Source organism: Capronia epimyces (genome assembly GCF_000585565.1).
Source record: "Capronia epimyces CBS 606.96 chromosome Unknown aczIQ-supercont1.4, whole genome shotgun sequence".
Taxonomy (NCBI): Eukaryota; Fungi; Ascomycota; class Eurotiomycetes; order Chaetothyriales; family Herpotrichiellaceae; genus Capronia; species Capronia epimyces.
In genome coordinates this window covers 3,187,700-3,209,461 of record NW_006912907.1, presented here as the reverse complement: position 1 = coordinate 3,209,461, position 21,762 = coordinate 3,187,700, and the positions used below count along the sequence as shown (strand labels likewise).

At 52.2% G+C, this 21,762-nt stretch overlaps 6 protein-coding genes across 6 annotated transcripts; 4 read left to right on the top strand and 2 right to left on the bottom strand.

The window, feature by feature from the left end:
* Positions 1-830: 830 nt before the first annotated feature.
* On the bottom strand, positions 831-2,714 carry A1O3_05802 (uncharacterized protein; the record flags this gene model as incomplete). The annotated part of the gene is made up of 5 exons (XM_007735922.1): positions 831-1,567; positions 1,617-2,381; positions 2,437-2,462; positions 2,515-2,552; positions 2,622-2,714. The coding sequence occupies 5 exons, from the start codon at positions 2,712-2,714 to the stop codon at positions 831-833; spliced, it is 1,659 nt and encodes a 552-aa protein (XP_007734112.1).
* Positions 2,715-6,750: 4,036 nt separating this feature from the next.
* A1O3_05801 (1,3-beta-glucan synthase component FKS1) lies at positions 6,751-12,650 on the top strand (the record flags this gene model as incomplete). Its single annotated transcript, XM_007735921.1, has 3 exons — positions 6,751-6,917; positions 6,969-12,248; positions 12,299-12,650. 3 exons carry the CDS (start codon positions 6,751-6,753, stop codon positions 12,648-12,650), a joined length of 5,799 nt encoding a protein of 1,932 aa, XP_007734111.1.
* A 686-nt stretch (positions 12,651-13,336) lies between these two features.
* A1O3_05800 (serine palmitoyltransferase) lies at positions 13,337-15,107 on the top strand (the record flags this gene model as incomplete). Its single annotated transcript, XM_007735920.1, has 5 exons — positions 13,337-13,564; positions 13,621-13,721; positions 13,780-14,290; positions 14,348-14,839; positions 14,913-15,107. The coding sequence occupies 5 exons, from the start codon at positions 13,337-13,339 to the stop codon at positions 15,105-15,107; spliced, it is 1,527 nt and encodes a 508-aa protein (XP_007734110.1).
* A 985-nt stretch (positions 15,108-16,092) lies between these two features.
* On the top strand, positions 16,093-16,629 carry A1O3_05799 (uncharacterized protein; the record flags this gene model as incomplete). The annotated part of the gene is made up of 1 exon (XM_007735919.1): positions 16,093-16,629. One exon carries the CDS (start codon positions 16,093-16,095, stop codon positions 16,627-16,629), a length of 537 nt encoding a protein of 178 aa, XP_007734109.1.
* Positions 16,630-17,089: 460 nt separating this feature from the next.
* Positions 17,090-20,255, top strand: A1O3_05798 (uncharacterized protein; the record flags this gene model as incomplete). Its single annotated transcript, XM_007735918.1, has 4 exons — positions 17,090-17,176; positions 17,231-17,570; positions 17,628-19,208; positions 19,261-20,255. 4 exons carry the CDS (start codon positions 17,090-17,092, stop codon positions 20,253-20,255), a joined length of 3,003 nt encoding a protein of 1,000 aa, XP_007734108.1.
* Positions 20,256-20,700: 445 nt separating this feature from the next.
* On the bottom strand, positions 20,701-21,692 carry A1O3_05797 (uncharacterized protein; the record flags this gene model as incomplete). Its single annotated transcript, XM_007735917.1, has 2 exons — positions 20,701-21,558; positions 21,678-21,692. 2 exons carry the CDS (start codon positions 21,690-21,692, stop codon positions 20,701-20,703), a joined length of 873 nt encoding a protein of 290 aa, XP_007734107.1.
* Positions 21,693-21,762: the final 70 nt, after the last annotated feature.

The following is a 21,762-nucleotide window of genomic DNA, read 5'->3' as shown; positions in this document are numbered from 1 at the left end:
TTCGGGCTGCGCGCACGCCTTTCTGGCTTTCCACACACGACCAACCGAGATGCAGGAGAAGGATTCACGTGTTCTGGTTCTCACAACCGAGCAGGCTTGGTGAGGTGCGGCAGGGCAGCAGAAGACTACAATGTACATATTAAGAAACTTGAAGGTGATTGGAAATTCCGCCGATTAAATTATGTGGCGCCTCGCTCTGATCGCCCAGGCTGACGACAGCAGTAACATGATAGAGAACTGCAACCAGTCACTACTCCGTACTCCGTACATATTCCATCGCTATTGTCCCTTGTCTCAGGTCGTCACCGAGACCCATTCGCTATCGCAGGGACCGAGTATCTCCTGCTTACAATGTCTACTGTCTCTCACTACCTATGCGCTGCCTGTCGTTTGCCTGTTGGTCAGCCACCGGCGCTCATCTTCCCCCACGAGGCTGTGAGGGTACGGCTACGGGTACTCTGTAGTCGTCCAGCGAAACAAGATATGTGGCGTAATACTACCTGGCAGAGCACGGAGACAGACGTAGGCTCTGATCGAGGCGGAGAATCATGGACTGCACATAGGAGCTGTACGAGTGATATACAATTCAATTGAAAGCATTCTGTCCGTCCTATGCTGGTATCTGTCGTGGTGACCTGCCATTTGTGGTCTATTTGGCAATAAAGAAAACCAACCACTCCGGTGCTCGCTAGACTCCATGAATGCTCTGGGCACCATCCCTCGGGATGGTGATTCGGAAAGACCACTTGACAGGTGATTGTGCGAACCCATAAGAACACAACTTGAGGTTCTCCATCCACCCAATCCAGCATGCTCAGCGCTCTTCTCGTTTACAACAAGATCATGCCGGCGCCAGAGATGAAGGCGACAGAAAGATACAACACCACTTGCAAAAGACCGATATGGCCAGGGGTAGAAAAGCCTGGAACACCTGCACTGGAGCTGCTGCTGCTACTACCGCTGCCACTGGAGCTAGAACCGGAGCCAGAACCGGAGCCAGAACTACCAGTGCCACTGGGCTGAGAAGTCACCGTGCCAGTGCCTGCACTACCGGCCTGACTGATTAATGAAGCACATGTTCCAGTTGGCTTGGTCGGCGACTGGGTCTTGGCAGATCCAGAGAAATCACAGGCCGAAGCACCATTGCCAGCTGCGACCTGCTGTTCGTAGTAGTTGTTGAGAGCCCAGCCCAGCTGTTGGGTGGGATTGCACATGCCATATGCGCCATAGGTGCCCACGGTCGCATTGGCGGTGATCCCGTCGCAAGTGCCGCTGCCCAGACCGCAGACAACGCCAAAGAAATCGCCAATGTCATCGGTCGCAATTCTGTTTGGAACGCAAGTCAAGGCATCGAACATGCATTCGCAAAGCTCCTGATTCGGCGTTGGAGGTAGTTCGGAGGACGCTTGCCAATCGCTGTTCACCGTGGGGCAAGCCGCAGCCGCAGTGTTGGTGGGCGAATAGCTGTTGGAATTGACTCCGGTTGGATCAATCTTCGCAATTTGGGAAGACAAGTAATTGAAATCGGCCAAGGTGCTGACGGAGCTGCCGGACACGCTGACAAGACCTGCATAGTGATTAGTGACATCGCGAGAACCGCAGATGATTTGACTTACCATAGTCATTCACCTCTTGGAAATACATGTAGACAATACCACCAGACCAGACAGGAGTCATCTGATCTCCGTACAATGCTTGCACCTCGGTGAATTTACGAGGCTGCACTTCATTGCAGCCGTACTCGGCAAAGAAAACGGGAACATTGTAAGTTGAGAACTCCTTGGTGCGCACATCATATCCAGACTCAGTGTAGCTGGAATCCCCACACCAGGAGTAAATGTTGTAGCCCCAGAAATCAATGGCATCGGTCCTGTCTCCACAATCGAAATAGTCGGCCAAGTTCACACGAATGTCAGCATCATCGTTAGTAGCATAGCCGACGCCGATGGTGCGATAGTTCTGTTTCTTGATATAGGCCTTGGTGTCACGGACGGCAGCCTTCACGAAAGCACTCGCATCGGTGTTGGTGTTGTTGTTGGAAACCTCATTTCCTGCAAAGAAACCCAATGTGTTTGTGTAGTTGGCCATGGCATCAATCACCGCTGTATAACGGGAGTATAGATCGTCGTTCCATGTCGGGCTATCGCGAACAATCGAGTTGCCGGGAGAAGAAAGATCGGCGATGACATAGATACCAGCATCTGCTAGTAACGACATGCACTCATCATGGTCTTTGGTAGGATCAAGAGCATAGACACGGATCGTATTGGTGCCCAATTTCTGCAGGTAGGGGATGTCTCTCTTGCATGAGGAAGAATCGGCGAGAGGGTCGATGTAGCTGTCAGTCGAACTGGTCTGGGTGCCATTGCCCAAGTAGTCCTCTATTACACACTCGTCAGTCGATGTAGTCAGAGGAAGGCAACTGGAATAGCGTACGTTGGTATGCTACGCCCTTGATAAAACTGCGTTACCGTGGATTAGCCTCACTCAAGGAAAATGGGGCAAGGTACTCACAATTGTGTTCCATTTGATTGATAGAAGAACTTGGAGCCCTGCACGGTGAAAGAGAGGAGTCAGACTTCAAATCTATGAGCGAGGAGAGCGTCTGGGAACCGACGCACTTTGATGACGATGGGGTCGAGATCAGCATAGGCTGATTTGAGAAAGAGAGCAGCGCCTGCAAACGCGGTCGCAACGGCGGTGAAACTCTTCATGATGATGACGATGGGCAAGAGATGTTGTTCAAGACAAAGATATCGTGCTTCAAGTAGGCATCCGCAGGGCGAGAGGCCAAATAATTCTCGGGTAAAAAGGGCGTCTTTGCCGCTGACGAGCGAGGGCAAGGTCTTGTCTCTGCCAAAACAAAGGCAGCAGCGAACGACTACAAGGTTTGGAGTGAAAAGAGTGTGACGAAGGTGAAGACAAAGAACGTGACGAGAAGTAGAATCAACGCGCGTGAGTCTACAGGTAGACTCTCGTCTTGATGTACAGGGAATGGGGAATGTCGAGATGAATCCAGGTTGAAACGTCGAGATAGGGAGAATCGAGATAGGTTCAACGGTCAACATGACAACACCGCATCGCATGGAACGCAGTCGTCTGGCACTGACACTGGCACGGGCTTAGGGGGGCTCTGGCTCTGCTGCTGCGCCCCAATGGGCCACCCCTAATGCTGCAAAATACTCACCTGCGCACCAACATTTAGCGCTCAAGTTGCCCTTATTAGACGGTCTCAGCGGCGCCCATGAGGTCCGGCGCGCTGGTCTGATCGCCTGCAATGGTTTTATTCCGTAGTGTCCACTGCTACGGATTATACTGTAGATCTGTTTGCATTCGTGGCCTGCCGCTGATTGCCGGTACAACCAACGCATACCGACACGCGTCCTCCCCTCCGCTGCTCCCCTCCGCTGCTCCAGCCAACTTGTCAAACGTCGAACAACCTTCCAGAATTCTGCGACAGTCCGTTTGTAGAATCCGTTTGCCAGTCAAGGGTCTTACAACTTGCAAGACCATTGGTGATCAGTCCGGGCGATCGAGAACCCGAGCCAGGTCATTCTCATACCGAACGCATGTTATCAACCGTTGCAGAACTATGCATATTCTCAGTGAACGTACGATGCCCTCTGTCATATACAACAACTCAAACACGGCCATTCTAGCTTGAGCTTCAAAACTCCTCTCCTCCCTCGGCCGACTATTTATTGAAGACGTGGTGCATGCATAAACTCAGTGAAGGCACAAAAGTTATGGAATGTACTCCGTATACTACGAAATACTACGTAGTCCCAGTTGGGCTGGAAACATCTCGGCCGGAAGAGAGGCAATCAATAAAGATTGCAGTCCACCGTTTCTCGAAGATGATCGGGTGGTGCTCTGTCGAACCTGCTGTATCGCTATTCTATTGTGGAAGCAGTAAACGTTATTTGCCACGAGCTCATCAAGCAGAAATGATAGTCTAGAAAAAAGCATCTGCATGTCTCACCAGAGAGGGTCCATAGTTGCAGGATCTTCCAACAGCAGTCTGAAGGTCTCGAGATGTGTCTCGCCCCCGAGAAGCTCGGACGTTCGACAGAAGGATGAAGGGGAAGGAGATGATCTGGTGCGCCAACAATCACCTTACAATTTGCTGGTTCGCTCAGATTGCATTTCTGGGTCACTGCCAGTGTCAGAAAGTGATTGGAAGCGGCCCCCCCTTTCCACCTCGTCAAACCACTGGTGTGCTGCACCCCGAGGCATTAGACAGTAGTGGTGGCTCCGACAGCACCATTTCATCAAACAATAACGAATCGTAGCTCGACCCCTGAGCCGCCGCGCGCTATCATGATGGGCCACGGAGTTGTCAACCTTAAATAGCAGTCGCCACATGAAGCCAGCCCCTGGCTATTGTTCTCCCACCAAAGCTTGTCTCGCTAGAGACAGATGCCTGTCTCTGTCAGGTGTTCCGGGCCAAACCGAAACAGCTTGGTCCCTCGACTGGTAGGTATCTATGTTTTATGCTGTAGTGAAAAGAGAATTGCTTGGTTTCGGGATCCCACGATTCCCGTGTGTCAAGTTATGTGCTTGTAAGGTTCGCATCAGTCTCAGGCGCTCCACCGTCGTCAATGGCTGCTGATCTGGCATCGAGGCCCACAAAATGCATGATGCTGCTCAATACGCCGCCTGGATCTTTGATGATACGTATACGGAGTAATTGAAGCGAAGAGAAAGACGATTGGGCTTGGACAGATGGAAGTAAACGGAACTGAACTAGACGGTCGACATCAACTGGCTTTTTCTAATGTGTGGAATGCTCCAGATAGGAACTATACTTGCATTTCTTACTTTGGACAGACTGCGCCCGGCAGCCGCATATGGGGGGCTAGGAAGCGTCTTTGTCAGCTGATAGATATAGGGCACCATAGGTACGAGTATGATGGTTATGCCATGTAGTTTCATCACGGATTCATGGGCTCGCAGACAAACCATGTAGATTTGACACACACATAACTGTCGACTTTGCACCGCTTTCCGGAGAGTCCGCATGGTGGACGGGTAGCTGCATTCGCCGTCTGTTTTCTTTGGAAAATGTCCGACGGGCAGCGAAGATCTGCGACTCTTCACGCCTCTCACTTGAGACGCGGGCTGTGTGACCATGGTGCAGGATGATGATCCAAGGGTTGTGTCTGTGTAAACGAGGAGGGGGATCTTTTGTACCCGTTGTCGTCGTTCCAACATTGGCTGCCTTCCATAGAAAGCAAGTTGTTAATAGATGGATCTCGCTCTTTGATCTTCTGCATGTGCATAGCCACACGGCCAGGATCAAATCCCAGCCACGAGATGGCTAGTTGTCTGATGCGGGAGGGCACCAGAGATAGCACTGACTGCATCCGGGCGGGAAGAGCAGTCCGTAGCGTCACAAGTAGTGCTCTCCAAGTGGGTGGCTGACGGTGCGCAGGCGCAATCAAGGATGAGAGACGAACTACGGTGGTCCGTAGGCCGTTGGTAGACTCCCTCAGGCGCAGGGTGGATTTCAACTCCGACTCGGTGACGGGGCTTTTGACAAATGGGCTGTGGGCAATGGAAGCATGAAGGATTTTCTTCTCCCGTCTTGCTTTTCAGTGTTTGGTAGCCATATGGTTTGCAATAATAAGTATGAGTCAGTACAGAGTACCACATTACCAACATCACGTACCTGAGAAACCGGCGAGGGAGAACCAAAATGAATAGTAGAAAGACTGGACATCGACAGCCTGCGGTGCAATGTGGCGTTTTGATGGTGGGCGGCTGGGGCTCCCTAGTAGGCTTAGGGGCTCCTCCTGTGCTGCCCCCCTTGTTTGCATCCTGGGCCTAAGGGGCCCTAAGGTCCCTTCCTTGCTGAAATGCTGAGGAGCTGTCAGGCAAGCCCGGAACTGGTCAAGGCTGATTTGCTCTAAGACACGCTCTCCCCCCTGGCTCTCCGAAATCAAAACCCACCCCCCCGTTCCAAGTTGCATCCACCTTGGCCATCCAAATTGCTGGCCGGCGCACCTGGGCGCACTCCCCTAATCCCGAAACAAGCAGCGCAGCTCCGCCTGCTCCCTACTCTCTCTCCTCCAATCCTGTTTTTTGCATGGTTCCTTGTCGCCTCTTTTCCTGTTCAACCAGCCTTGCCTCAGGACTGTCGTTTCTTTTCAACCTTCTCCTTCGTATTCCTCCTTCACTCGCTTCAATCGCTGCGAGGAAAGGCAGGTGCAAAGGGCCCGCTGTCGTCCAAAAGGCACCGGGATTTCTCAAGGCTTGGGAAGTGGTCAGCATTCACTGTAGCCGGTCGACTAGCCACGCCTGCCGTGAACGCGCGCTCTACGGCTGCATTGGCTGAGCAACCAACACTCCCTCCCTTCATTCGTTTCACAACAATCACTGCGACACCCAACTCCTCTTTCACCTGCGATCTCAACATTTGAGGCAGCTTGACCATCGGCCAACGTCTCGCTGGACTTTCTCAAGACAGACGGACGAAAATCTTTGCGGACACTCTGCGCAGCTTTTCCCGTCATTCCTGCATCGGTGACCCTCTACAAGGAAACATTCGCTACTTATAGCCTGCCTCCCGCGTAATACTACCACAACCTTGAAAAAACGCATATCTCGCATCTTCAGTACAAGCAAATCGTTGATGGGACTGTTTTAAGGTAAGTTAGAAAACATGAGGACGGCATCTATTGCAATCCGACGTGCAAACCTGGAGTCAACGAGTGCTGACCTGTGGCTGCTCTAGAAATTTCTCTCAACATGTCTGGTCATCCTCCGCCCCAGCAGGGCCATTATGATGATGGCTATGGCCAACAGCATGGCAATGACGCCTATTATCAAGATGAAAATGGCTACCATGATCAATACGACTATGGCCATAACAACAACAACCAACAATACGGAGGTGAAGGATATTATGATGAATCGTAAGGAATGTTTTCCCATATCGTGACTAGTATGACTGATTTGGGAAACAGTGGCTACTATAATGCAGATGCCTCCAACCCCTACCACAATGATGGTGGCTATTACGAAGGCCACCAAGGTTACCAAGATGATTACTACGACGGCCAATACTACGAGCAGGGAGCTGCGGGCCAGCAACAGCATCAAGGTCAACGCCCAAGACGTCGTGGTCATGACTCTGAAGAAGATTCCGAGACATTCAGTGACTTCACCATGAGGTCGGACATGGCTCGTGCCGCAGAAATGGATTACTACGGCAGGGGAGATGAGCGATACCATAGTGGCTACGAAGGACAGGGTGGACGTGGATACAGACCACCCTCTTCGCAGATTTCCTATGGTGGCAACAGGTCCTCTGGTGCCTCGACCCCGATCTACGGCATGGACTACAACGGCGCACTGCCTGCCGGTCAGCGTTCTCGCGAGCCTTATCCTGCTTGGACCTCCGATGCTCAAATTCCCTTGTCTAAGGAGGAGATCGAAGACATCTTTCTCGACCTCACCGCCAAGTTTGGTTTCCAACGGGACAGCATGCGCAACATGTATGACCACATGATGACTCTCTTGGACTCCAGAGCATCCAGAATGACTCCCAATCAAGCCCTACTGTCCCTACATGCCGACTACATAGGGGGCGACAATGCCAACTATCGTAGATGGTACTTCGCTGCACACCTGGACCTTGACGATGCAGTCGGGTTTTCCAACATGAAGCTCGGGAAGGCCAACCGTCGAACTCGCAAGGCTCGCAAGGCCGCTGCCAAAAAGGCGAAGGAAAACCCAGAGAACGAAGAACAAGTTCTGGAAGCAATGGAAGGTGATAACTCTCTTGAAGCCGCCGAATACCGCTGGAAAACGCGTATGAACAAGATGTCTCAGCATGACCGCGCACGGCAGATTGCGCTCTACCTCCTCTGCTGGGGTGAAGCCAATCAAGTTCGTTTCATGCCTGAGACCCTCTGCTTCATCTTCAAATGTGCAGATGACTACCTGCATTCTCCTGCCTGCCAGAACCGAGTTGAGCCAGTGGAAGAGTTCACCTATTTGAACAACGTTATCACTCCACTCTACACCTACATCAGAGACCAGTGCTATGAGATTATCGACGGCAAGTACGTTCGACGCGAGAAAGACCACAATCACGTCATTGGGTATGATGATATGAACCAACTCTTCTGGTATCCTGAGGGAATCGAAAGAATCGTTCTGGAGGATAAATCTCGACTCGTGGACCTTCCTCCGGCCGAAAGATACCTGAAGCTTCAGGAGGTGAACTGGAAGAAGGTCTTCTTCAAGACTTACAAGGAAACGAGGTCCTGGTTCCACTTGCTTGTCAACTTCAACCGTATATGGGTTATTCACCTCACGACCTTTTGGTTCTACACAGCTTTCAATTCCCAACCACTGTACACCCACAACTACCAGCAGCAGTTAGACAACAAACCACATGGCGCTGCTCAGTGGTCTGCAGTGGCATTGGGTGGTACAGTCGCATCACTGATCCAGATCTTGGCAACCCTCGTTGAATGGTCTTACGTACCGCGGAGATGGGCTGGTGCTCAGCATTTGACCAAACGGCTTCTCTTCCTGATCGGTGTCTTCGTCCTCAATATCGCGCCTAGTGTCTACATCTTCGGTTTCACCTCGAAGTCGAAGGTTGCCCTGATCCTGGGTGTCGTCCAATTCCTCATCGCGTTGGCGACATTCTTCTTCTTCTCTATCATGCCCTTGGGCGGGTTGTTTGGAAGCTATCTCACCCGGAACTCACGTCGCTACGTGGCAAGCCAAACCTTCACAGCATCCTACCCCCGACTGAATGGTAACGACATGTGGATGTCGTACGGTCTCTGGATCATGGTTTTCGCTGCGAAATTGGCCGAATCCTACTTTTTCCTAACGCTGTCGTTCCGAGACCCGATCAAGATCCTGACCTACACCAAGATCCATCATTGCCAGGGGGATGCGATCCTCAAGACGTACCTTTGCAAGTACCAGCCCAAAATTCTGCTTGGTATTATGTTCTTCACCGACTTGATCCTATTCTTCTTGGATACATACTTGTGGTACATCATCTGGAACTGCGTCTTCTCAGTCGCACGGTCTTTCTATCTCGGTGTATCGATTTGGACTCCCTGGCGGAACATATTCTCTAGACTACCCAAGCGTATCTACTCCAAGATTCTCGCCACAACCGACATGGAGATCAAGTACAAGCCGAAAGTGTTGATCTCTCAAGTGTGGAATGCGATCGTCATCTCGATGTACCGAGAACATCTCTTGGCCATTGATCATGTCCAAAAGTTGCTCTACCACCAAGTTCCTTCCGAGCAGGAGGGCAAGCGGACGCTTCGGGCCCCGACCTTCTTCGTCTCGCAAGAGGACCATTCTTTCAAGACCGAGTTCTTCCCCTCCCAGAGCGAGGCCGAGCGTCGGATCTCATTCTTTGCCCAGTCATTGTCCACACCTATTCCTGAACCCCTCCCGGTGGATAATATGCCGACCTTTACCGTTCTCATTCCCCACTATGGTGAAAAGATTCTTCTCTCGCTGCGAGAGATCATTCGTGAGGATGAGCCATACTCCCGGGTTACGCTTCTGGAATATCTCAAGCAACTCCATCCCCACGAATGGGACTGCTTTGTCAAGGATACCAAGATTCTTGCAGACGAAACATCTCAATTCAATGGAGACTATGAGAAGTCGGAAAAGGACACTGCGAAGAGCAAGATTGACGACTTGCCTTTCTACTGCATCGGTTTCAAGTCTGCCGCTCCCGAGTACACGCTCCGGACTCGTATCTGGGCTTCGCTCCGTTCTCAGACTCTTTATCGTACCATTTCTGGTTTCATGAACTATAGCAGAGCGATCAAGCTTCTATACCGTGTCGAGAACCCAGAAGTCGTTCAAATGTTTGGCGGAAATTCTGACAAGTTGGAGCGCGAACTCGAACGTATGGCTAGGCGCAAATTCAAGATTGTGGTGTCGATGCAACGATACGCCAAGTTCAAGAAGGAGGAACGCGAAAACACAGAGTTCTTACTCCGTGCTTATCCCGACCTCCAGATCGCTTATTTGGACGAGGAGCCTCCGCAAAACGAAGGCGAGGAGCCTCGTCTCTATTCTGCTTTGATCGATGGCCACTCAGAACTCCTTGAAAACGGCATGCGGCGACCTAAATTCCGCGTTCAGCTCTCCGGCAATCCTATTCTCGGCGACGGCAAATCCGACAATCAGAACCACGCCATCATTTTCTACCGCGGTGAATATATTCAACTTATCGATGCCAATCAGGACAACTACTTGGAAGAGTGCTTGAAGATCCGAAGCGTCTTGGCAGAGTTTGAGGAAATGACCACGGATAACGTCTCGCCGTACACTCCTGGAATCGCTCCGGTCAAGTCCAATCCTGTTGCCATTCTCGGTGCTCGTGAGTACATCTTTTCGGAGAATATTGGTGTCTTGGGTGACGTTGCCGCTGGCAAGGAACAAACATTTGGCACCTTGTTTGCCCGTACTTTGGCACAAATCGGCGGCAAGCTCCACTACGGTCACCCCGATTTCCTCAACGGTATCTTCATGACGACTCGTGGCGGTGTCTCCAAAGCTCAGAAAGGTCTGCATCTCAACGAAGATATCTATGCCGGTATGAATGCTTTGATTCGTGGAGGCCGTATCAAGCACTGCGAATACTATCAGTGCGGCAAAGGCCGTGATCTTGGATTTGGGTCTATCCTCAATTTCACCACCAAGATCGGCACTGGCATGGGTGAACAGATGTTGTCTCGCGAGTACTACTACCTGGGAACCCAGCTTCCACTGGACCGCTTCTTGTCTTTCTACTACGCGCACCCTGGCTTCCACATCAACAACATGTTCATCATGTTGTCTGTGCAGCTCTTCATGATCGTCCTGATCAACCTTGGTGCACTGAGACACGAGACCATCATCTGTCATTACAACCACAATACTCCACCCACAGACCCTTTGAAGCCTACTGGATGCGCGAATCTGAGACCGATTATGAACTGGGTCGAGCGCTGCGTCGTCTCCATCTTCATTGTCTTCTTCATTTCCTTCGTCCCATTGGTCGTACAGGAGTTGACTGAACGTGGATTCTGGCGTGCTGCTACTCGTTTGGCTAAGCACTTTGCCTCAGCCTCGCCAGTCTTTGAGGTGTTCGTCTGTCAGATCTACGCCAGTTCTATTCAGCAAGATCTGTCTTTCGGCGGCGCTCGCTATATCGGGACTGGTCGTGGGTTCGCCACCGCACGCATTCCTTTCGGTGTTCTGTACTCGCGGTTTGCTGGTCCGTCGATCTACCTGGGGGCTCGCTCTCTGATGATGCTGCTCTTCGGAACTATGACTGTGTGGGGTGCTTGGCTAATTTGGTTCTGGGTTTCGCTTATTGGTCTCTGCATCTCACCCTTTATCTTTAACCCTCACCAGTTCGCTTGGACCGACTTCTTTATCGACTACAGAGACTATCTTAGATGGCTCTCTCGTGGCAACTCTCGCTCGCATGCCTCTTCCTGGATTGCATTCTGCAGATTGTCACGTACACGTCTAACAGGGTACAAGCGGAAGGCTCTTGGAGCTCCATCCGAGAAGCTGTCTGGTGACGTTCCTCGTGCTCATTTCACCAGCGTCTTCTTCAGCGAGATTGTGGGCCCCATTGTACTGGTCTGTCTGACGCTGATCCCTTACCTCTTCATCAACGCTCAAACAGGAGTTACCAAAGATGTACAGCCGGCTACAAACTCTCTCATCCGGGTGGCAATTGTCGCCTTTGGTCCTATTGCAATCAATGCCGGTGTTCTAGGCGGTCTCTTCGGAATGGCCTGCTGTATGGGCCCCGTCTTGAGTATGTGCTGCAAGAAGTTCGGCTCTGTCCTCGCGGCCATCGCCCATGCGGTCGCGGTCATCATGCTCTTTGCATTCTGGGAAGTGATGTTCTTCCTTGAGGGATGGGTCTTCTCCAAGGCACTCTTAGGCATGATTGCTGTTGTCGCCATTCAGCGGTTCGTGTACAAGTTGATTATTGCTCTGTGCTTGACCCGAGAATTCAAGCACGATTCATCCAACATTGCTTGGTGGACTGGCAAATGGTACTCGATGGGTTGGCACTCGATGTCACAACCTGGCCGAGAATTCCTCTGCAAAATCACCGAGCTCGGGTTTTTCGCCGCCGACTTTATCCTCGGACACACCATCATGTTCCTCATGTTGCCAGCGCTCTGCGTTCCCTACATTGACAAATTCCATTCGGTTATGCTGTTCTGGCTGCGCCCCAGGTATGTGTCTCGCTATGCCTACTACCCTCGCATTACTAACATGATTCTAGTCGTCAAATCCGCCCACCAATCTACTCTATCAAGCAGTCTCGCCTTCGCAAGAGGCGTGTTATTCGCTACGCAATCTTGTACTTCGTCTTGCTCATTTTGTTCATTGTCCTGGTTATCGGACCGGTCATCATTCGGAAATACATCACGGGTCTGCCAACCATTCCCATGCACCTTGTCCAGCCAACCGGACAGAACAACAACGATACAACCACCGGCATTACGGGTTCTGCTCTTCTCAATTTCGGACAGGACGCAACTGCCGCCGCCACTGCTGCTGCATCTGCCGCCACGAGCGGCAACTCCAACGATCCATTCAGCTTTGGAGGCGGAGGCAGGTTTGTCCGATGGTAAACTCTGCTGGAGTAGGAATCGTGAACAATGATTCCGGTATACAAGAAGCAAATGGAGGAGTGCGTGAGCTGAGAAAATGGGTTAAATAAATTTGAAGTCCTTGTTGGGCAGCGCACTACACAAACTAATGAATGAAATGGCATAGACGAGCAGCCTTTCACGCAACAGATAGGTGCTTTCACGGCAGGTTCTTGACCGTGGCAAATCTTTGGGGGACGGGGCGTCACGGCGATTGGGTCATTTTTTGTGTTCGTTAGACATAGCCATACTGTATATGAAGGCCAATGGAGAGTTTGCAAATGACAGATCTGTTCATGGAGTTGAGGACTGTTCCATAGAAGACCGGTATAGGTAGGCCTCTTCTGTAGGTACCTAGGCAGCCAAGATGCGAGCAGTGAGAGGCACTGCAGTGTATCCGTACTGAGTACTCCGTACGCCGTACAGATACTTCATCCCAAGTAGGTAGTATGTCTCCGTACTCCGTACAGATCCTCTATCAGGTCTTCTCGGTCTTCTCGGCTGCGTCGGAAATTGACCCGCCCCTTTTATCTTGACACGTGACCCGCTGTGTAGAGCGCCAAATTCCAATAATGCCTGCGGCGCGGTCCCGACTTCACGACTGAGCCTGAAATATTCTGGAGACACTCCCGACCGCGTATCTCAAGGCCCATGCTGGCGCATACAATATGGACTCCCAAGAAGCCCAAGAGTATCTCACGAACTTCGTCAACGTGACATCCACACAGTTCCACAAACTCCCCGGATCGGCCATCTTCCTGCGTTATGTCAAGTCAAGCTACCAAGATGACCCTGTCCGCTCTGCGGTCGAACTCTTTCTCGTGCTCTTCGCCATCCGGTATCTACTGGCGCCCAAATATTCGACGAAGCCTAACTACGTCAAATTGTCAGAAGAGGTGGGCGAACGCGAAACTGAATTGCTGGTCGTTACTCTTGGCTGACACCAAAACAGGAGATAGACGATCTTGTTGACGAGTGGGTGCCAGAACCTTTGGTGGCCAAGGCAACGCCCTTTGAGGATGCTGAGCTGGAGAAGCGACCTGTCATTGTCGGGTGAGCACCTTCTTGCGGACTCTGGGTAGACAGATGAGATGCTGATGGACGAGTTTAGCCCAAGTGGACCGCGCTCGAAATTGACCAACGGACGTACTGTTACCAATCTAGCGTCGTACAATTTCTACAACTTTGTGTCGAACGAGAACCTCAAAGAGAGGGCTATACAGACTCTGCGCACGTATGGAGTCGGTCCCTGTGGTCCTCCTGGCTTCTACGGGACGCAAGATGTTCATATGAAAATCGAGGCCGACATTGCGGCGTTCCTGGGCACAACTGCTTGCATAATATACGCACAGGCATTCTCTACGATATCAAGTGTCATACCGGCCTTCTCAAAGAGAGGGGATATCATTGTCGCGGATAAAGCGGTAAATTACGCCATCCGGAAAGGCATCCAAATCTCACGGAGCGCCGTGAGATGGTACGAGCATAATGATATGGAGGATCTCCAAAGGGTGTTGGCAAAAGTGACAAAAGAACAGGCGAAGAAGCCACTGACACGGCGATTCATCATCACCGAAGGCTTGTTCGAGAATGTGGGCGATATGGCCGATTTACCAAAGATTGTGAGTTGTGACACAGACGTATCTATCGTTGCGCCTCGACTGATTTATGAGTCACAGATCGAGCTGAAGCTCAAATACAAGTTTCGCCTGATCCTCGACGAGTCATGGTCGTTCGGAGTGTTGGGAAGGACGGGTAGAGGCCTCACAGAACACCAGCATGTCGATGCCGCCGAAGTTGACATGCTTATTGGATCCATGGCAGGACCATTGTCTGCTGCAGGCGGCTTTTGTGCAGGATCTGACGAGGTTGTGGAGCACCAGCGCCTTTCAGCTTCTTCGTACACCTTTTCGGCCGCGCTGCCAGCAATAGCGGCAGTAACAGCAAGCGAGACACTTATGATGCTGCAAACACAGCCTGAACTTTTCGTGCAGTTGAAAGAAAACATTCGATCCATGTGGACTCAACTCGACCCCAGAAGCGACTGGATGTATTGCACTAGCACTCCAGAAAATCCCATCATGCTTCTGACCCTGAAGCCCGAGGTTGTTTCTTCAAGGCGGTTGACGATCGAGGATCAACAGCAATTACTGCAAGACATTGTGGACGAGGTATGTCGCGGTTGACAGGGAGATGGCTTTCGCCCAGCGTCAAAGAAGAAAAGCTAATGTAATTTGCATACAGTGCCTTGCGCAAAATGTCCTCATCACGCGTGCCAAAACCCTTCCTGCTGGGCCTTCTGGCGCAAAGACGGATGTTTATGTGCCCTCGCCAGCTTTGAAGGTCTGCATCACACTGGGGCTAACGAAGAAAGAAATTGAAAAGTCTGGCATTATCATTCGACACGCAATCACCAAGATCCTCACGCGGAAACGATGAGCAGTCTCCTGCGTTCTCTTCCCTCAATGGAATTGATCTATCGATGGTTTCGAGGAGGGGAAGACGCAACCCTGTGTATGATAGTTCCCAAGCCCTTGAGATTTTTTGGGAGTCAAAAGGACGAGGGCTCGAAGGCTGATCAGGCCGTGGCTGGCGTACAGGCAGTAAGCTCGGATTCATGAAGCGCAACTAATAACGGACAACATAATAATAGCTCATCCACCACCAACAAAATTTGGTTCCAAACAGATCTACCAGCACGTTTGAGAAGTTGCTCCGTAGAATGGCTGGCATCGACATGCCCATCGGAGTGCTTCGTCAACAGTCGTGCTCCCTTGTTTTGTCTGCGCCTCGATCTCCTTCTCCAGAAGTGTTCCTGCAACCTGCAATTCCCACCAAATCCCAGTCTGCTCTCAGCAACCTTCATTCAGCTCTGCGAATCAGTCGAGTGGAGAAACTCCCGCCCCTCGGCGCTGTGCATCTTCGAAGCTGGAGCTGAGCCTGCCGCTCCCGCACGATTCAGCGCAAGCCCGCTCCTGCTATTGGCCTCTCCGTATAAATACGCTTCGTACAACTTAGAGAAGCAAGAGCTGCGGGGCATGGCTTACGATCTCATGCGCTATCCCCAGGATCTAGCTTCCTGGCTTGCGAGAGTTTCTGCAAGCCAACGTGGAATAACTGGAGCTGGAAACCCTATGGCCGCAACGACACGACCCTTCTGGCCCGCCTGGGTGAGGAGCTGAATGTGAAAGTCCTTGAATCTAGCCGAGCTGAACTTGCATCCCTGGCGGTAAGTGGATTTGATTCGGAGCAGCTGACGGGTAGCTTTGCCTTGCGGGCTGTATAACTTGACCCGTTGGCCATTCTTTATGTTGTTGTCCCAACCGTTCCACGACCGAGTGCGACATATCACGACAACCGTCCACCACCCAGTCACCGCTGCACCGCCTAGGAACGGTCTCTTGCGCGCTTGAACCCGTCCACTATGTCTATACCAACACGACCCGCCTATTTCCATATTGGAACATGGGACGATGAGACACGCAGACATCCTGCGATGAAATGGATGGAAGACTACACCAAAGCTTTCAATGCTCGTGAAGGATGGGATCGAAAGGCATCCGACTGGCACGCTTCCGAATACACCCTTGTCACGCCGGACGGATCAACTTACACCGATGCTGAGGAATCTTTCAACGAGACCAAGGCAATGTATGCGCCCTTCACCAAAGAATTTCATGAGCCTTATTTTCTGGTCTGTTGGGAGACCAGCACAGGCTGGGAGATGCTAGGTCAGGCGCACTTGTTTGCCAACTGTGCTGGTAATCCGGGCCCAGGCGAACAGAAGGTCAAGGACCTGCAGGGACGAGAATGGGACGTTAAGATCCCAGGAGCATTCCATTTCGCGTACCTGAGCCAGCAGGGTGCAGCACACGGGGGAATTGAGTTGAGCAGAGCTGAGATCATGAGTGATTCGCTACCTGCGATACAGGTTTTGAAGAAAAGAGGGTTGATTGAGTGAGAAGTGATTGTCGCAGACTAGATGCTCTGGGGACATGAACAACATCTTGCGAACAATCTGCCTTATGCCTATCAGCTTCACGAATCGAATCCAGCTTTTCATCTGCGTATAGCTGTATACAGATATTGCTCCCCGCAACCCCAAGAGGCTGTATAACCCTAACCCTAACCCTAACCTGGTTCTAGTTCGGAGTACTCCTTACTAAACCGTATTTTAAAAGCGGCGTGACCCGGGCGAGCTCTGAGTTAGACTCCGCCAAGGAGGGAAACGCGTTCGCTGCAGTGTGCTGATGCCAATGCTCGTCCGCCGTCCGATCCCTCCGCAGTGAGGGAGGAGGCCGACCCCATCTCTCGACTTCGGCTGCAACTGTGAAATGCTCTGTTCACTCCCCTTGTTCGGTCTCTTAGATCGTGAGAAGTTTCCCTCGTGTGATGTGACGCCCGCCGCTCTTTAAGGCAATATGGCCCATTTCCTCCGTGGAAAGCAAGTCGGGGTTCAGAATGACCTCTCCGTCGGCGTCTCACAGGATGTATTTATGGTAGACGATGTACATTGGTACCCCATCTGTTGCTCAACCTCTGCCTGCTAATATTCCCGACAGTTTGCCCGCTATGGCATCAGTTCTCAAATCTCTGTCATTGCTTACGACCCCGTCCAATCCCTGCTCGCGGTCGGTACGAACGAATCTCGGTTCGGCCCTGGCCTTGTCTACGTCTTTGGGCAGAAGCGAGTCTGCGTGACCTTCACTCCCTCCCGGCCTTCCTCTATTCGAACCCTTCAATTCTGTGCCGACAAGCTCGTTGCACTGGATAGCAAGAACGATGTTAGCATTTTCAGCCTGGACACTAAGCAAATGCTGACAAGCTATGCTCCTCCCGGTCATGTCACGGCGATACTCACAGATCCTAGCCTGGATTATTGTTTCACTGGACTGCAAAATGGTGGGTGGCCAGAATAACAGATTGAGTAGTCCGGAAGTCACTGAGACATTTCTACAGGGGAGATCGTGGCATATGACCTGGACCGAGAAGGCATCACGCCGTTCAGGATCCCCAACCTCTGGCGCGAGCGCGATCCAAGGGCACGCATCCTCCCGGTGGTGTGTATGCAATTTCATCCCAGAGACATCGGCACCCTGCTCATCGGCTACTCCGAAGGAGCTGTGATCTATTCATTCAAACAGAACAAGGCCACTAAGTTCTTCCGATATGAAATCCCTAGAGGGGCTCGCGGTGGAGATGGAGAGGGCGCTACCACTGGGCAAGCGAGACAGCCACGTCTGACACATGCTGTCTGGCATCCGACAGGCACGTTCATCTTAACCGCCCATGACGACTCTAGTTTGGTTTTCTGGGATCCTCGGGATGGGCGAGTTGTACACGCAAGAACCCTTGATGATACAGATGTCAACGTACCAGGTCGCGCACCTTCTAGAGATGGGGCAGCCACCATTGCGGTGAAACAGCCTTATATGAAAATCGCCTGGTGCTCAAAGGTGAATTCAGAAGACACTGGACTACTTGTGGCGGGTGGCTCACCCACGACAAATCCAACCCGAGGTCTGACTTTTCTCGACCTGGGACCAACCCCCGTGTATCAGACATCTACCTGGGATTCATTGGCAGCATACTTTCGAAATCCAAAGAAAACACACGTCCTGCCGACGCCAGCCACCGCCGAAATCAGCACATTCACACTGATCCCGCGTTCATCTCCTCATTATGCAGGGTCACACGATCCGATCGCCGTCTTAACGATCCTGTCGTCTGGGGAAATGGTCACCTTGAGTTTTCCCTCCGGCCATCCTATTACCCCGACCAATCAGCTTCATATCTCACTTTCATTTGTCCATCCCTTTGTCACCAAACTCGCGTTGGCTTTTGTGGATCGGACGAGATGGTTAGGCATGAGAGAACTCCGGCAGCACGGACCCAGCATTCTAACCGGCGGAGCAGAGGGCCACCGTCCTCTGAAGAGATTTGAGAACCGGAATATCGTTCAAGCGGCCCACGCCGATGGAACCATCCGAGTCTGGGATGCAGGACACGGCGATGTCATAGAGAATCCCAATGTCCTCCAGGTGGATCTTGCGAGAGCGCTCGGTCGATGGGATCAATTGGAAGTCTCGGAATTGAGCATGTCTGGAGCTACAGGTGAGCTATCAGTTGGGATGAGAACCGGTGAGCTGGTGGTCTTCAGACTCAATCGGAACCAATTTGCTGGCCAACCTCCTTCCGAACCCGGCCCCAATGAGGGTCCCGGAAGCATGACGGACATAACCAGACGAGCAGACCCGGGCTTGAAAGAGGGTCTCCTACCGTTGACGATGGCGAATGATCAACAAGGTCCGGTTGTCGCTCTGCGCCATTCTGACGTTGGATTTGTAGCTGCCGGATATGCTGCTGGTGGGGTGACCATTGTCGATCTTCGCGGGCCAGCCATCATATATACTGTTCTGCTCAGTGAGTTGACGGACGGTAAACATCGAAAAGGTAGCACGAAGCGTGCGAGTGTAACAACTCAGTCTACAGAATATGCCACCGCAATGGACTTTGGGATCATGACCCTCGAGGGCGATGGTAGGTTGTTCACCATGTAGCAGGTGGTGCGAAGCTGACTGGCGATGGACAGATTATTCTTCGTTGGCCTTGTTCGTCGGTACATCCCGCGGTCGAGTTGCTACATTCAAGATTCTTCCCTCTCAAACAGGTCGATACACTTCGCAACTTGCTGGGGTGACCCAGATATCAGACTCACGTGTTATCTCACTGTCGCCGATAGAGGCACACACAGGCTCGCCAGCGGCGGCCACCGGGCAAGCGATGGCAGGATTGCAGTCCGGACGGAAAGTCGACGGTGTTTTAGTGGCAGCTACTGTCTCGTCGTTACACATCTTCCGTCCCGCGCACTCGAAAGGAGCATCCAAGAGTTTCGATCATTATCTTTGCGATTCGGCCAGGGTGGCGCGCTACGAGGACCGTGGCTATGCACTCGTCGGCCTGTTTGGTGATGGTGCTGCGAGGGCATTTTCCATCCCGGCTCTGAAAGAGATTGGCCATGCTCGGGTTAACCATCTCCTGGACACAAAACGATTTGGTGAAGCGATCATCACTCCCACCGGTGATGTATTGGGCTGGGTGGGCCCCAGCGAGGTGGCCATAGTTAATGTCTTTGGCGCCGGTCTGTCGTTGCCAGCTAGCACCGATGGGCTCTATGATCCTGCAAAACTCGTTCCCTCGCGACCGACAATCAGCAATCTCCAGTGGATTGCCGGAACGCAATACATTACTCCGTCAGATATGGATGTGCTGATTGGGGGGCCAGACCGACCACCGTCGAAGCGGATGATGGCTGAAATGCGTGCTGCGCAGGAGGCCGAATTTCAAAGACAAAGAGAGGCTGCCCGGACGGGTCGAGCCGCGCCAAAAGACCAGAGTCAAGAGGGCTATTGGGAATATATGCAGCGACAACTGGCCGAAAGGACAGAGGCGCTTGGTCTCGCCGGCGACAGCATGGACCGAGCGGCCGAATCGAGCAGTACCTGGAGTGATGGAGTGAGCAAATACGTTGCGAAGCAGAAGAGACAAGCAGCGCTCGGATATCTGGGTTCGAAATTCGGGTTCTGATGAGAGAGGATGGATGCATGACGGTTGGAATGGGAATGGGGATATACTGTAGGTGGCAGTTGAACAGGGTCTTTTCTTTTTGGGGCCTGCATAGCGACGGGATGGTTTGGACGGGTTGAATTCCAAAACTCAATGTCAATTCAATGTTCATGATGGTTCGGTAATTGTGAACACACATGGTGGTCACTTCCAGTGCTTTGTTTGTTACTGCCTCTACTTCCCCAGCCTCGTTTCCTGGCGTACTGTAACTCCTGGAGATCCACAGACATGCCGCCGCCACATTTATGATCCTGACTCAACATTCATTGCCATGATATGATCGCTCTGCCGTTCTGAAAGCCCACACACAAGTCGAATTCTATTGCTTCTTCCATTCCCCTTTCCCCTCCGCTTCCCCTTTTTTCGCCGACGGTCGAGTTGCTTTCTTGGTTCCCACCACAGGCTTTTAAGTCGGCTCCTTCTGCTTCTTGGTCGTCGTCTTAGTCTTTGTCTTCGTCTTCGCCGGTGTGGTCTGGACTGCTTTCTTCGTCTTCGTGACCGCCTTGGTTGTTGCGGCCTGGACTGCTTTCTTCGCGACCGCCTTGGTTGTCGCGGCCGCTTTCTTCGCGGTCGACGCTTTCTTCACTCCCGCGGCCTGGGCTTTGGCTTTAGCTTTGACTCTGATCTTTGTCGATGCACCGTCACCGCTACCTTTACCGTCGCCTTTGCCGTTGCGGCTGCGGTTGCTGCTTTTCTTGGTCGCGCCGGTACCGGTACCGGTACCGGCAGGATGGGTACCAGGAGAATAGCGGTCCGGTGCTTTGCGGTCGCGCCGGGGCCGGCTGCTGGTGACTGGGATCGGGGCCGGTCTTGGTTTCTTGCCGACGATGGCTTTGGCTTTGACTTTGGCTTTCGCCGTGGCTGTGGCTATCGGCACGCCAGAACGGTTGTCGTCGTTGCTATTTACATTGGTGTGGGAGTGGGAGTTGGTGTTTGCATTGGTGTTGGAGCTGTTGTCGTTGCTATTTGCATTGGTGTTTGCATTGGCGTGGGAGTTGCTGTGGGTGTCGGTGTGGCTGTTGCTGCCGCTGTTGCTGTGTTTCCCTTCCGGGAGGTCATGCAGCCGGGCCCATCTCTGCTCTGTGTCACCGGAGCTGGTGGCTTCCTGCTTCCCCTTCCCCTTGACCGAGTGCTGAGTTTGATGTAGGACTAAGGAAGAGCCAGAGCCAGAGCCAGAGCCAGAGCCACCATCGTAACGGGCAGAAGCCGTAGCCGTCGCCGTCTTCTCGGCCGCACTGGAATGCTCGGCTGGTGCCTTGGCTCCCTGTGTGCGAAACGCAACGCAAGCGAGCCGTCAGCCCGTGTTGTCCTTTTAGCAAAGCAAAGCAGGCGGAACAGAATAGCTGTCTAAGCTACATAGAGACAGGTTGCATGCAGACTCACCTGTGATCCAGACATGATCAGTAGTGATATGTGTGATTATGACACTGCGAAGCTCTCCAGAGAGACTTCCTGTGTGTGTGTGTGT